Here is a 13,357-nt window from a genome sequence, read left to right on the forward strand (position 1 = left end):
AAGGGCCCAGGATGGGGGACATATATACCATAATGGGAGACATATATACCTGGAACAGAGCCGAAGATGGGGACACATATACCAGGATGAGGAACATACATACCAGGAAGGGTGCCAGTATGGGGTACATATTTATATACCTGGAAAGGGCCCATAATGGGGACATATATACCTGGAACAGAGCCGAAGATGAGGACACATATACCAGGATGAGGAACATACATACCAGGAAGGGTCCCAGTACTGGGTACACATATATATTTGGAAGGGGCCCATGATGGGGGACATGCATACCTAGAAGAGGCACAAGATGGGGGACATTAGTACAGATCGGGGAAGGACAATGCATATGTCATTTTAAGATTTAGAAAGCTAAAAGGGCCCAAATATCTGACCAACATGCAGGTGAAGGGGGGCCCGAGGTCCAAATTTTGCACCGGAACCCATTGGACTTTAGTTACATCACTGCTTCCCACACTTCAAAAACAAAAATCGATCAATGTTTGTGCAAATCGATTTGAAGGACCAAGTTCATTGACCACATCAGTAATTTGTGGCCATTGTGAGGGATACCCAAGAAACGACTCTTATCTGATGGCATCTGGGGCTTATCTTTCCCTTAGCCGGCCTTTTGTGCTGTCATTATTGCGGCACAATGTACATGTGACTTCATGCCAGGCAGGGTAAACAGCAGAAAAGCCTCAGATGCCATCAGGTCAGTGGTATTTTTTAGGGCTACTTTCCAGGGAGCCCAAGATTACAGATGTGGCCGATGTACCGGGGTCCTGTGAACCAACTCTGCGCTTAGAGAGTGTGTCGGAGAAGATACCGCCGCAGAATATGTTGGCGCTATACAAAAAGCAACTAACCTAGATATAAAATGCAGTCATGTGAATAAGGGCCAGTATCGGAGGAGACAAGGGGAAAACATTTCATTAGGAGAACCCTTTGCTCCGATTATAAAGAAAAGCCTCCTCCACCGGCGCGGTATTCATTGTCATACTTTCCATGTTCCTCGGCCCGGACAAACATTCTGCGGCTACACCGGTTTAAATTGTTTATTGATTTCAATAGATTGTATAAACACTTAGGAATTATTGTTCAGCGACCTGAGGAAAAAAAAAAGCCAGATCAATGGGAGACCTTCTCATAATTCATTTCAAAGATGCTCTGTCAAGTGTGATCAACCGGCCCGGCTCTCCAGTGTGGCGGCGAGGCACGCTTCCCCTCTGTTTGCATAGCGATAAAGACGCAAATAAAAAGGGAAGAGACGAAAATAAAGAAATAAAAGAAAGCAAATAATCTTCTTCTCTCAACAGAAAGATTTCTTGATTAGCCGCAGTGACAACGGCGAGACTCTCTGCGGGATTAAATGCTGGTTACTACAAGCTGAAACATACACACGCAAAAGAAAAAAAACCTTCCAGAGAACGATTCACGCTCTGACGGTTTATCACTCGATACAAAGTCCTGTCTCAAAATGTCAAACAATTATCTTTTTAAAACAATGACATGCTGGCGACATCTGTGGGGACCGCGCCGAGAACGGAAAATAAAAAAAAAGACAAAGCGCACAGAATCGCTGCAAATACATCACTCAACTTTACCGGCTCCCCCAGAGGGTGCGCAAGTAGGAGGCAGAGACATCACGGCACGGTCTGACTGCTCGGGGTAGGAACGACAGTCTCTATGATATACAAACTTTAGACTGAACCTGCCGATGTCTAACGTGTATGTGCCTCTCTGCGACACATGATGTCAGGGAAAAGGAGGATCCGACCGGTCAAATTTCGTTTTCCGTAAGATAGGCTGCTTCCCGGTACAAGAGGGCTCGGCTGAGCCACGTGTCCCTGTGAATGGATGAGTCGCGGACGGATAGCCATCGGACAAATGATCCAATGTTTATGGGGGGCCCTAAGCATCTATCGGGACTTTTGATGGCAGTTAGATCCTGATTAGCACAACTACTACACATTAGCGGAAGCTGTAGGGATTACAACGACCAGCCGGCGCGGGAAGAGTACAGGCTGTTTATATTTGATACTAGCTGTAGTACCCAGCATTGCTCAGGATAGTAACTGTCTATCTCTCTCCCAGTCTCTTTCTGTCGGTCTCTCCATCACTCTCTTTGTCTGTCTCTCTGGCTGTCTCTTTCCTTGTCTGTCTCTGTATCACTTTGTCTGTCTCTCTGTGTGTGTCTGTCTCTGTCTCTATCTGTGTCTGTCTCCGTCTGTCTCTCTGTCTCTGTATCAGTCCCCCTGTGTATCTCTGTCTGTCTCTTTTCCTGTCTGTCTCTGTCTCTCTGTCTGTCTCTTTCCCAGTCTCTCTCTTTCCCTGTTTGTCTTTTTCTGTCTGCCTCTGTCTGTCTCTTTACCTGTGTGTCTTTCCCTGTCTCTCTTTCTGTCTGTCTTTTTTCCCTGTCTGCCTCTGACTGTCTGACTTTGTCTGTCTCTTTCCATGTCTGTCTGTCTCGAAGTCTGTGTCTGTCCGTCTGTCCACAGAAATCACATTACCTCATGCATAAACTTCTTATACTAACAATTTATTTTTTTCCTATAGCAACCACTGACAGCTGCTATTAGTAGCTCGCAGCTCCATTGACTTTAATGGAGGCAGTTTTTTGGAGAGTAACTGTAAAGCGCGGGGTTAAATTTTCCCATCAAAACATAGTATATGATGTTCCCTGAGTGACATGAGGCATCTGTGCAAATTTTGTGATTGTAAATGCGACGGTGCGGATTCCTTTAGCAGACATACATACATACATACATACACTCAGCTTTATATATTAGATGGGGGAATATAGCAATTGAGAAGGAGTTTTCCGAGTAGTGGACATCCCCTTTAAACTCCCGTCCCGTATCATCGGCGTCCCAGCAAGGTCTCCCAAGGCTCATGAACCCTGAAACAATCCGCTGTCGATATTGGGCTCAGTCTTTTGGATGAACCTTCGATGGCTGAAGGAAGTGACAGCGCAGCAGCCTAATAGTGGCCACTGATTGTTATGCCTCATGAGCACTATGGCCTCGGGAGGCCAGGCACCGATATCACTGGAGCGGCACCAGGACGGGAGGAAAGCGGAAGGCGCTTTTATTCTACATTGGGAAATGTAGTATTAGAGAAGCTGTTGTCCGAGTAGTGGACAACCCCTTTAATGATGTGCAACTGCCATGGTCGCCTGCAACTTTACTTCAGCTAGCTGTGGTGCTCATTGGTGGTGGGAGCGCATGCGCACCGCAGCTTGTTACTCGATAGAGCCTCGAGCATCTGAGTTTGAAAATGCTCAAGTTTCCATTGACTTCAATTATGCTTGGTACTCGAGACACATCGGAGAACCCCGATGCTCGATCCAGTAACTATCGGGCAAGCTCGCCCATCACTAGTGCTCATGAATGTAAAACAACTGCTCCACCTTGGAAAATTCACTCCAAAATGCCGATCCATTGTGGTTTCCCTTCTGGTTGATGTCAGGTGTAATCAGTCCTTAGCAGCAGACACCGAGCCGAATTACAGTATTCTGGGGAGATCATTGCCGCTCTGCTCCTGCTCTCCTGTCCCTCAAACCCAAAACTGGCACAACAAAGAGGCAGGCTTTCAGGTCAGCACAGGCAAATCATTGGACAATGACTAGAGTAATGCATACTGGGAAGTGAAGGAAAGGAAGTCCCAACACCTATAGTGCCGGCAGGATGTTCAAAGGGAAAGTGGCAAGTCAAAAAGATAGGATGGCAAGTTACAAAGCATGAGAGTCAACACTGTTCCTGGACACTGAGTAGTACAGTGGTGTTCATAAGTCCTGCATAGGCATAGGATAAATTGATTTTTCAGGTTTTAAACGTTTTCTGTTGAATATCTTCGATGCTAATATGACATATTTTATATGGTTTTGTTCAGAAAACAATTTTGCATTCTCTCCCTGTAATATTTTTAGCTTTTGAAGCAGTTTTGCCTGAAATTATTGCAACAATATGGGAATTGAAAGCACAACTAAATATTGTACAGCTTCAGATCCAAAATTAGCCAATCACTGATGAGTTCTTGCGACCAATCATAACCTGGATATGGCAGCCAATCACATTCCATTACATTGCCTCACATCTGCTGCTTAGTTTGTTAGTTTTATCTGTAGGTCTATCTAGTGAGTGATACTGTAGAGCTTTATGATGGGAGCCTTCAGATCTTTGTCAGCGGAGGATCGTGTGCGAGTTGTGGTGCTACATGAAGAGGGTTATACTGGCCTCAGATCGCAGGGAAGGGCGGCTGTAATCAGAGGACAGGGGTAAGAATTTTGCAGAAACATAAGCAGCTTGGAATTACCCAGGACAGGCCCAGATCTGGTCGGCCCAGAAAGTCAACTAAAAGGGAGGATAGATACTGATAAGAACATGCCTTGCCAATGGAAAGCTCAGCTCTCCTCAGCTTCTGCGAGAATGGCAAGAAAAGGGCAATATTGAGGTAGCAACATCAACTGTTAGGAAGAGATGTTTGGAAGCAGGATTGAGAGGGTGCAAGGCCCGAAAGAAGCCATTGATGACAGCCATACAGGGTGCAAGGCCCGAAAGAAGCCATTGATGACAGCCATACAGGGTGCAAGGCCCGAAAGAAGCCATTGATGACAGTCATACAGGGTGCAAGGCCCGAAAGAAGCCATTGATGACAGCCATACAGGGTGCAAGGCCCGAAAGAAGCCATTGATGACAGCCATACAGGGTGCAAGGCCCGAAAGAAGCCATTGATGACAGCCATACAGGGTGCAAGGCCCGAAAGAAGCCATTGATGACAGCCATACAGGGTGCAAGGCCCGAAAGAAGCCATTGATGACAGCCATACAGGGTGCAAGGCCCGAAAGAAGCCATTGATGACAGCCATACAAAGACAAAAGGTGAAAACTGTGGGCATTGAAATATTCAAAATGGAGGAAGGAGGAGTGGGAAAAAGTGCTATTTAGTGATGGAAGTACTTTTTGCATTTTAGGAAATGATGGCAAGTCTTATGTGAGAAGGTTTCCACATGAAGAGTACAAGCCAGAGTGTTTGAGCTTCTCTGTGACACATCCGATGAAAGTAATGGTCTGGGGCTGTATGGCAGCCAATGGTGGGGGAAGGCTTCATATTGTGGAGGGTTAATACAAAACGATACATGGACATCCTTAATAAGAAAATGCTGCCTTCTGCTCTACACCTGTTTTCAGGGAATTCTATCTTCCAGGATGATAATGCTCCTTGTCACGGAGCTAAGACAGTAACGGAATGGAAAAAAAAAAAAGAACAAGGTGGCTACTACTGACCGGCCAGCCCAGTCCCCGGACCTCAACCCAATGGAAAATATGTGGCACAAGGTATCAATAGAGATATCTAAAAAACAGCCAAGGACCAAGAGAGAGTTGACTGAGGCTCCGATACAGGCCTGGAACCACATCATCACTCGTGACCATCTGCAGAAGCTTCTTCACTCAATGCCACAGAGATACAAAGGCCGGCCAATAAAGTATTAGAAGCTGAAGATGCACTCAAAAGGCCCTAACTCTGAATTAAATAAAAAATAATAAATCTTAAAAAGTAAAATTTAATCTGTGTGAACTTGCATTGGAAGGTAATGAACTTAGAAACCTGTTCCCCATTCTACACACTGCACTGGTGTAGGTATGGTTATGCTGGAAAAAAATATCAAAAATGCACATATCATAACAATCTATACACTTGGGACATTCAAAAATGAGTCTGGCATACACTGAGGGATTACAGAAACATACATGTTCCACCAGCTTCACTGTAGAGATGCAGAAGTCTGAAATATGCAGTTTTCTTTAAGCCTATGCAGGACTTCTGAATATACTGTATGTACTCCGAATGCATGATTTCTATGCTGTGGAATATGAGGGCAGTAAGACCAGACCTTTCCACAGGTGCAATAAAGTGTTTTTGACAAGTTTGAAGTTATATCTGAAGTAGTAAATTCACATATAGAAAGATAAAGCACTGAGCAAATGTCAGCAGTAACGACTGGTAAAAAAAAAGGGAAATTCAGGGCAACCTTCGGATGGACAGCGAGGCGCACTGGAGCAATGGCTGAGGGGCACAATCAGCTGGACTGTGAGAATAACGTAGGGTCCAGAACCTGAGTGATAAATGACATTACCTTTCTATTTTATTCATAGGACGATTGCACCCTCCTCCACTGCTGCGGCCGCTCCTCCCCATCCGCTGGTATCTGCATCCCAGCCTCCAGAGCTGATGTTCTAACATGGACATGTGACTGCTGCACCCAAACGCTGGCTGCAGAAGACACCACTGAGGTCACGCCTGCGAATGGTGTTTGGCTGCAGCGGTCACATATTCCTTTTCAAATGTCAGCACTAAACGCTAGGATGTAGAGAGCAGCGCTGAGCGCTTAGGAGCAGCCATTGGGAGCTCTGGAGCAGCCCTTGGGAGCTCAGGAGCAGCCCTTGGGAGCTCAGGAGCAGCCCTTGGGAGCTCTGGAGCAGCCCTTGGGAGCTCTGGAGCAGCCCTTGGGAGCTCTGGAGCAGCCCTTGGGAGCTCTGGAGCAGCCCTTGGGAGCTCTGGAGCAGCCCTTGGGAGCTCTGGAGCAGCCCTTGGGAGCTCTGGAGCAGCCCTTGGGAGCTCTGGAGCAGCCCTTAGAAGCTTTGGCGCAGCCCTTAGAAGCTTTGGCGCAGCCCTTAGGAGCTTTGGCGCAGCCCTTAGGAACTGTGGCGCAGCCCTTATGAGTAGCCCTTAGGAGCTTTGGAGCAGCCCTTAAAAGCTTAGGAGCAGCCCTTAGAAAAGGGCATACATTCCTGATTAAAAGAGACATGACTGAAAGAAGCCGCCCACATCTGCTTATTAAAAGGGGGCAGTGATATTCCAGTGAGCCCTGTCACTGTTTACAAGGCACAGCTCCTTACATTTTGCATTGGCTGTACCGGCTGCTGCTTAGTCCCATAGCTGTGATACCAGGTACATCCATTAGATAACGTGGGGCGCTATGTCAGGTGTGCGATATCTGTAAACATGACACCTGCTTACCCCCAGATATGGAAAGCAGCAGATCCAGACTACCCCTTTAAATACATTTTGCACATTTTTATTTAAAGCGGGGGGATTAATTAAGATTATTTGCAAAACAGCTTTATTTTAGATGAACGAGTGTAATAAAATAGAGTTCCTAATAAGACCCCTACCATTGAACAGGCGTCTCTCTTGATTTTTGCAAGTACTATACATATACACATATATATATTTTTGGCTTCTAAGGAGAAGAAATAAAGGCAGTGAGTTCTTGCTTCTTGCGTGTATAATTCGGGCAGGGAAGCCTGGCTCGCAGGAAGGTTGTTTGTTTAACAGCTTCCCACACATTGGAAGGAGAGATCTGACTTCAGACTTGCAATCATTTGAATTTTTATAGCTCTGTGCGGCTGGATGAACCCAAAGTCATTTTTTTTTTGACATCCAGATCTGTCTTGGCAGCTTAAGTGAGGAAAAGTATGACAGGATAGTGAGGCACAGATCAGAGACGAGCGCGGAAAATAATACTGGGAATTAATACGGGGGAAAAAAAAGAGAAAAAAAAAAAGAATGTGTGTGCAAATTACAATCCATGATTAAAAAAAAATAAAATAAAAAATAATAAAATAATAATAATAATAATAATAATAATACAGATTATGGGTTTAAGGACGTTTTTACATATGGAAGCAGCAGTTACGGCTGTGTAGGCGCTTGTCTCCCAAAACCAATAATGCCTTTCTTGTAATGATCTGATGTGCCAGTCATGAGAAATCTAACATATAAGAAATATGCAAATTAGGCTACAAGTGCACTATGGGCGTGTCTATGCAGAATTGCTTCTTCCAAGATGATGATGGGGGAGGGGTCCTCTGTCACATACGTTCCATACGCCATGATATGGAGCGGGCTGTCTTCGGAGCATGAGATCTACTGAAGGCCCTTGTGTCTGCCATCTTCTTGCTCCTACTTTTGTAAATTTGCAATTAATCTTCTTAAAGATAGTCTCCGTATTCGAGGACAGGGGGATATTTAATCTTAAAGCATATAGCTTGAATACTAGGTGACCAGCCAGTTCTGCAGTCTTCCAGGAAGTGGCTAGTTTCCAAGCCCTGAAGCAGACGAGCTTGTAAGCGCTTTGCTTCAAAGCTTGTAAGCACTGCTTGGAGGCAATCTCACCAGACTCTGTGTCATAGCGCTCCTCAGATGCTGCAGAGGCAAAGCAGCCACTGCCTGAAGCATGAAAAACTTGGGATTAGCCATGCTACCCTGCTGCTGATCCGCACTGACAATCTAAAGGATCGCACCAGCTTTCAGAAAGCCAAATGTATTAGAGGGAATCTGTCAGCAGGTTTTTGCTACCTCATCTGGAAACAGCATAATATAACAAAGAGGCTCTGAATCCAATGATGTATCACTTAGTTACAAGCTGCAGCCATTGTGACACAATCTGAATTTTTAGCTTTAGTCATGTAGCTGAGTCCAGGGAGCTGTCTCAATCGCACCAGGCTCTCTATAGAGATTGTACATTGACAGTGAGGTGTCAATGACAGCAGGTGGTGTGTGGGACTTCTCTGCATGTTAGTTTCTAGTCCTGTAATGATAAGTGTTCTGCTGCTTAAACAAACATTGCAAATAAAAAAAGATGACTGTGACAAGACAGGCATGCCTGAACATACTGTGTTAACCTTTTCACTTTCACTACTCTCTCTTGAGAAAGTCCAACGCAGGGCGAAACACGCGTCGGGCAGCAAGCGGGGCAAATTCCACGGACTCTATACATACGGTATGTAATGCACATTTAAACTGATTCCTTATTTCACATATTTCGATTGCAGCACTTGCATTTATGAGCACTATGCAGTTTATTTTTTTATAGCGATTTAAGAGAAATATTTATAGGGAACATTTTATATTTTTTGTGGTTTATTGGATCATTAATATTTAGCATTATTTGATACATATTTTTTAACTATTTTATTGTAGTCCCTCTGGTATATATATTTGCACATACTGCCTCTTAGAATTTTCCTGTCTATATTTGAATATTTTGCTCCTCAATTGTTTTTAATTATATTATGTCTATTTTTTAATATTCTCTAAATAAAAAAATATACATTTTATACTTTATGGTGTTTTGACTTATATGGGCAGACGCACACCTCTCACCTGTCCATGGGAGCCTTTTTTGAAATAACTATTGTATCCTTTTAGCACTTTTTGAGGGATCTTTTGATTGATTACGGTGTTAACCCTCATGCTTCAGCTAACATAGTTAAATCTGCTGGCAGATTCCCTTTAAAAAGGAACAATCCAGTACAACTGCTACACTCTTATAACAGGTACTGGTTCTGCGGGGGCGGGGCATGGCACATGGATACTCTCTGTTTCCTGTGTCGTGCTCCGCCCTTGAGGCTCGGCACAATTCTAATCCCAAAAGGAGACTAAAAAAGCGCCAAAAATGAAAAAAATAAATTAAAATAAAATTATATATATTATATTTGTATATAGATTTGTAACATTTTGTATGTATGTATTTGTGTATGTCCGGGATTGGCATCTGCACCGTCGCAGCTGCAGCCACAAAATTTTGCACACTCACACTTCTGGACCCTGAGAGCGTCATAGGTTATGTTTTGGAGGGGAAATTTTAACCCCGCACTTTACAGTTATTCACCAAAAAACCTGCCTCCATTAAAGCAAATGGAGCTGGGAGCCACAGTGCAGCCAGAACTTCAGAAGAATGTGCAGCCACGCCCCTTAAATGGAATGTTGGCGTGTCACAATGCAGCCAGGGAAAGAGACAGACACAGACAGGGAAAGAGGCAGACACAGACAGGGTAAGAAACAGACACAAAGAGACAGACACAGACAAAGAGACAGACTGACAGGGAAAGAGAGGGAAAGAGAGAGACAGGTTAAGAGAGACACAGACAGACAAAGAGACAGAGACAGACAAAGAGACAGAGACAGACACAGGGAAACAGACAGACACAGGGAAACAGACAGACAGGGAAAGAGAGGGAAAGAGACAGACAGGGTAAGAGACAGACAAAGACAGGTAAAGAGACAGAGGGAAAGAGAAAGACAGGGAAAGTGACAGACAAAGACAGGTAAAGAGACAGACAAAGAGACAGACACAGGGAAAGACAGAGGGAAAGAGACAGACATGGAAAGAGACAGACACAGAGGGTAAGAGACAGACACAAAGAGACAGACACAGACAAAGAGACAGACTGACAGGGAAAGAGACAGGGAAAGAGAGAGACAGGTTAAGAGAGACACAGACAGGAAAAGAGACAGACACAGACAAAGACAGAGACAGACACAGGGAAACAGAGACAGGGAAAGAGAGGGAAAGAGACAGACAGGGTAAGAGACAGACAAAGACAGGGAAAGAGACAGAGGGAAAGAGACAGACAGGGAAAGAGAGGGAAAGAGACAGACAGGGAAAGTGACAGACAAAGACAGGTAAAGAGACAGACAAAGAGACAGACACAGGGAAAGAGACAGAGGGAAAGAGAGGTAGATAGACAGACAGGGAAAGAGATTGAGACAGACGGAGAAAGAGACAGTCAGAGAGACAGGGAAAGAGACAGACAAAGATAGAGAGAGAGACAGAGAGATGTATACAGAGGGGGAGACAGACATTATAATTAAATTTATATCTATTTGTTTTGTGTTTTTTGTGTACAGAATACATTTTTGTTAACAGCAGTTACTAACCTGGACGAAGCTGGGTAGTACAGCTAGTATATATTATATATATATATATATATATATATATATTATATATATATTATAATATATATATATATATATATATATATATATATATATATATATATAGACACACACACACACACACACACTGTATATGTATTATATTCATATATTTAGCATACTTTTAAAAGTTTCGTGCACTCACTTTTTTGATATATATCTAATATCAAAAAAAGTGAGTGTACGAAAGTTTTAAAAGTATACTAAATATATAAATATAATATAATAAAATAATATATATACACAAATAAGTGTAACCCTTTCCTCATTGCATAAATAAAAAATTATAAAAACAAGTACATAAAAAATAAGATACAATTGTATGCCTTTAGTGAGATGTAGCGCAATGTTGCGTCTATTAGTGTCTATAGCTGCGGGTTTGGACATACAGGTCATAAAACAAGATGAGAAGTTTTCTGTTGTAGAGGAGTTTGAGGTGGAGAGACAGCGTTCTGCGGTAGCGGATGGCCGGCTCCCCACGCCTCTCTGCCTCCTCTTTGCTTCCGGCAATGACTGACAGCGGGTGACATCTACCATGAAAAGACGGAGATACAAATCTTTTCTTTCAGAAAATCTCAGCGCTCAGCAACTTTGTATACTGAGCAATTAGGCAGCGATTCTGCTGACTGCCTTCCCGCAGATTTAGATGGGACGTCGCTCCCGAGATGGAGAGATTACATAAATACAACACCTTGAGATTGATGTGATCGCAGCGTATCAGGGGCCGCTCCAGACGGTCAATGCAATTTTGCAAATTAAGTATTATAATAATTGAGCGAATATTCCCCGTTATACAAATAAGAACTCAGCAAATACATCAGACATGACGGTTACCTCTCTCTAAGGGACGATCGGGTCAGGACAGGACTGGGTGGGCGTCTCAGGGTTGATGGCGGAGCGGATCGAGACAGAAGTGATGGAGTTCTGTGCGGCGACTGCCGAAGCCTTTTGTCATTGACACTGTCCAACGACATCTGAAGGTCATCGATGTGCATCCTCCTCGAGTCCTATCAACAAAAGTAGTAAAGAGGTGATTAATGGTGGATTTTATCAGTAATTGTAAAGAAAATCTATGGGAAGGGCCCCCATATACATTAGTCTAAAGTCATCCGGACACGCCACTGTAGGCCGTATCAGGCGACAGTCTAAGTAAGGTGTATGGAAACCCCCGATTGTCATCTACATCAAGAGCTCATGTGTATGGGGAGGTCCAGAGATACAGCTGACAGCCAAATGAGCCCTCGTCTGTCAGCTAGTGTATTTGTATATATATTGAAGGAGGAAGAGAGAGAGGGAGGAAGAGAGAGAGAGGGAGGAAGAGAGAGAGAGGGAGGAAGAGAGAGAGAGAGGGAGGAAGAGAGAGAGAGAGGGAGGAAGAGAGAGAGAGAGAAAGGGAGGAAGAGAGAGAGAGAGGGAGGAAGAGGGAGAGAGAGAGGGAGGAAGAGAGAGAGAGAGAGGAAGAGAGAGAGAGAGGGAGGAAGAGAGAGAGAGGGAGGAAGAGAGAGAGAGGGAGGGAAGACAAGAGAGACGAGAAGAAAGGGAAGAAGAGAGAGAGAGGGAGGAAGAGAGAGAGAGAGAAAGGGAGGAAGAGAGAGAGAGAGGGAGGAAGAGAGAGAGAGAGAGGGAGGAAGAGAGAGAGAGAGAGGAAGAGAGAGAGAGAGGGAGGAAGAGAGAGAGAGGGAGGAAGAGAGAGAGAGGGAGGAAGAAAGAGAGAGAGGGGGGGAAGACAAGAGAGACGAGAAGAAAGGGAAGAAGAGAGAGAGAGGGAGGAAGAGAGAGGGAGGAAGAAAGAGAGAGAGGGAGGAAGAGAGAGAGAGAGAGGAAGAGAGAGAGAGAGAGGAAGAGAGAGAGAGGGAGGAAGAAAGAGAGAGAGGGGGAAGAGAGAGAGAGAGAGAGAGAGAGGAAGAGAGAGAGAGGGAGGAAGAGAGAGAGAGGGAGGAAGAAAGAGAGAGAGGGAGGAAGAGAGAGAGGGAGGAAGAGAGGGAGGGAGGAAGAAAGAGAGAGAGAGGAAGAAAGAGAGGGAGGAAGAGAGAGAGAGGGAGGAAGAGAGAGAGAGGGAGGAAGAGAGAGAGGGAGGAAGAGAGAGAGAGGGGGGAAGAGAGAGAGAGAGGGGGGAAGAGAGAGAGGGAGGAAGAGAGAGAGAGAGAGGGAGGAAGAGAGAGGGAGGAAGAGAGAGAGAGAGAGGGAGGAAGAGAGAGGGAGGAAGAGAGAGAGGGAGGAAGAGAGAGAGAGAGAGAGAGAGAGGGAGGAAGAGAGAGAGGGAGGAAGAGAGAGAGTGGGAGGAAGAGAGAGAGAGGGAGGAAGAGAGAGAGAGGGAGGAAGAGAGAGAGAGGAAGAAAGAGAGAGAGGGGGGTAGAGAGAGAGAGGAAGACAGAGAGAGAGGGGGGTAGAGAGAGAGAGGGAGGAAGAGAGAGAAAGGGAGGAAGAGAGAGAGAGGGAGGAAGAGAGAAAGGGAGGAAGAGAGAGAGAGGGAGGAAGAGAGAGAGAGGGAGGGAGGAAGAGAGAGGGGGGAAGAGAGAGGGGGGAAGAGAGAGGGGGGAAGAGAGAGGGGGGAAGAGAGAGGGGGGAAGAGA

The 13,357-nt window shown here is 44.9% G+C and overlaps 1 protein-coding gene across 1 annotated transcript in view; it reads right to left on the reverse strand.

Annotated features, from left to right (window-relative positions):
• SPATA6 (spermatogenesis associated 6) overlaps positions 1 to 13,357 on the reverse strand; it is a 121,819-nt gene that overhangs the window by 29,852 nt on the left and 78,610 nt on the right. Inside the window, exon 6 of the mRNA XM_075320535.1 lies at positions 11,619 to 11,791. Coding sequence (XP_075176650.1) covers positions 11,619 to 11,791 — 173 coding nt within the window. The remainder of the gene's footprint in view (positions 1 to 11,618; positions 11,792 to 13,357) is intronic.

Source organism: Anomaloglossus baeobatrachus, chromosome 8 (genome assembly GCF_048569485.1).
Source record: "Anomaloglossus baeobatrachus isolate aAnoBae1 chromosome 8, aAnoBae1.hap1, whole genome shotgun sequence".
NCBI lineage: Eukaryota > Metazoa > Chordata > Amphibia > Anura > Aromobatidae > Anomaloglossus > Anomaloglossus baeobatrachus.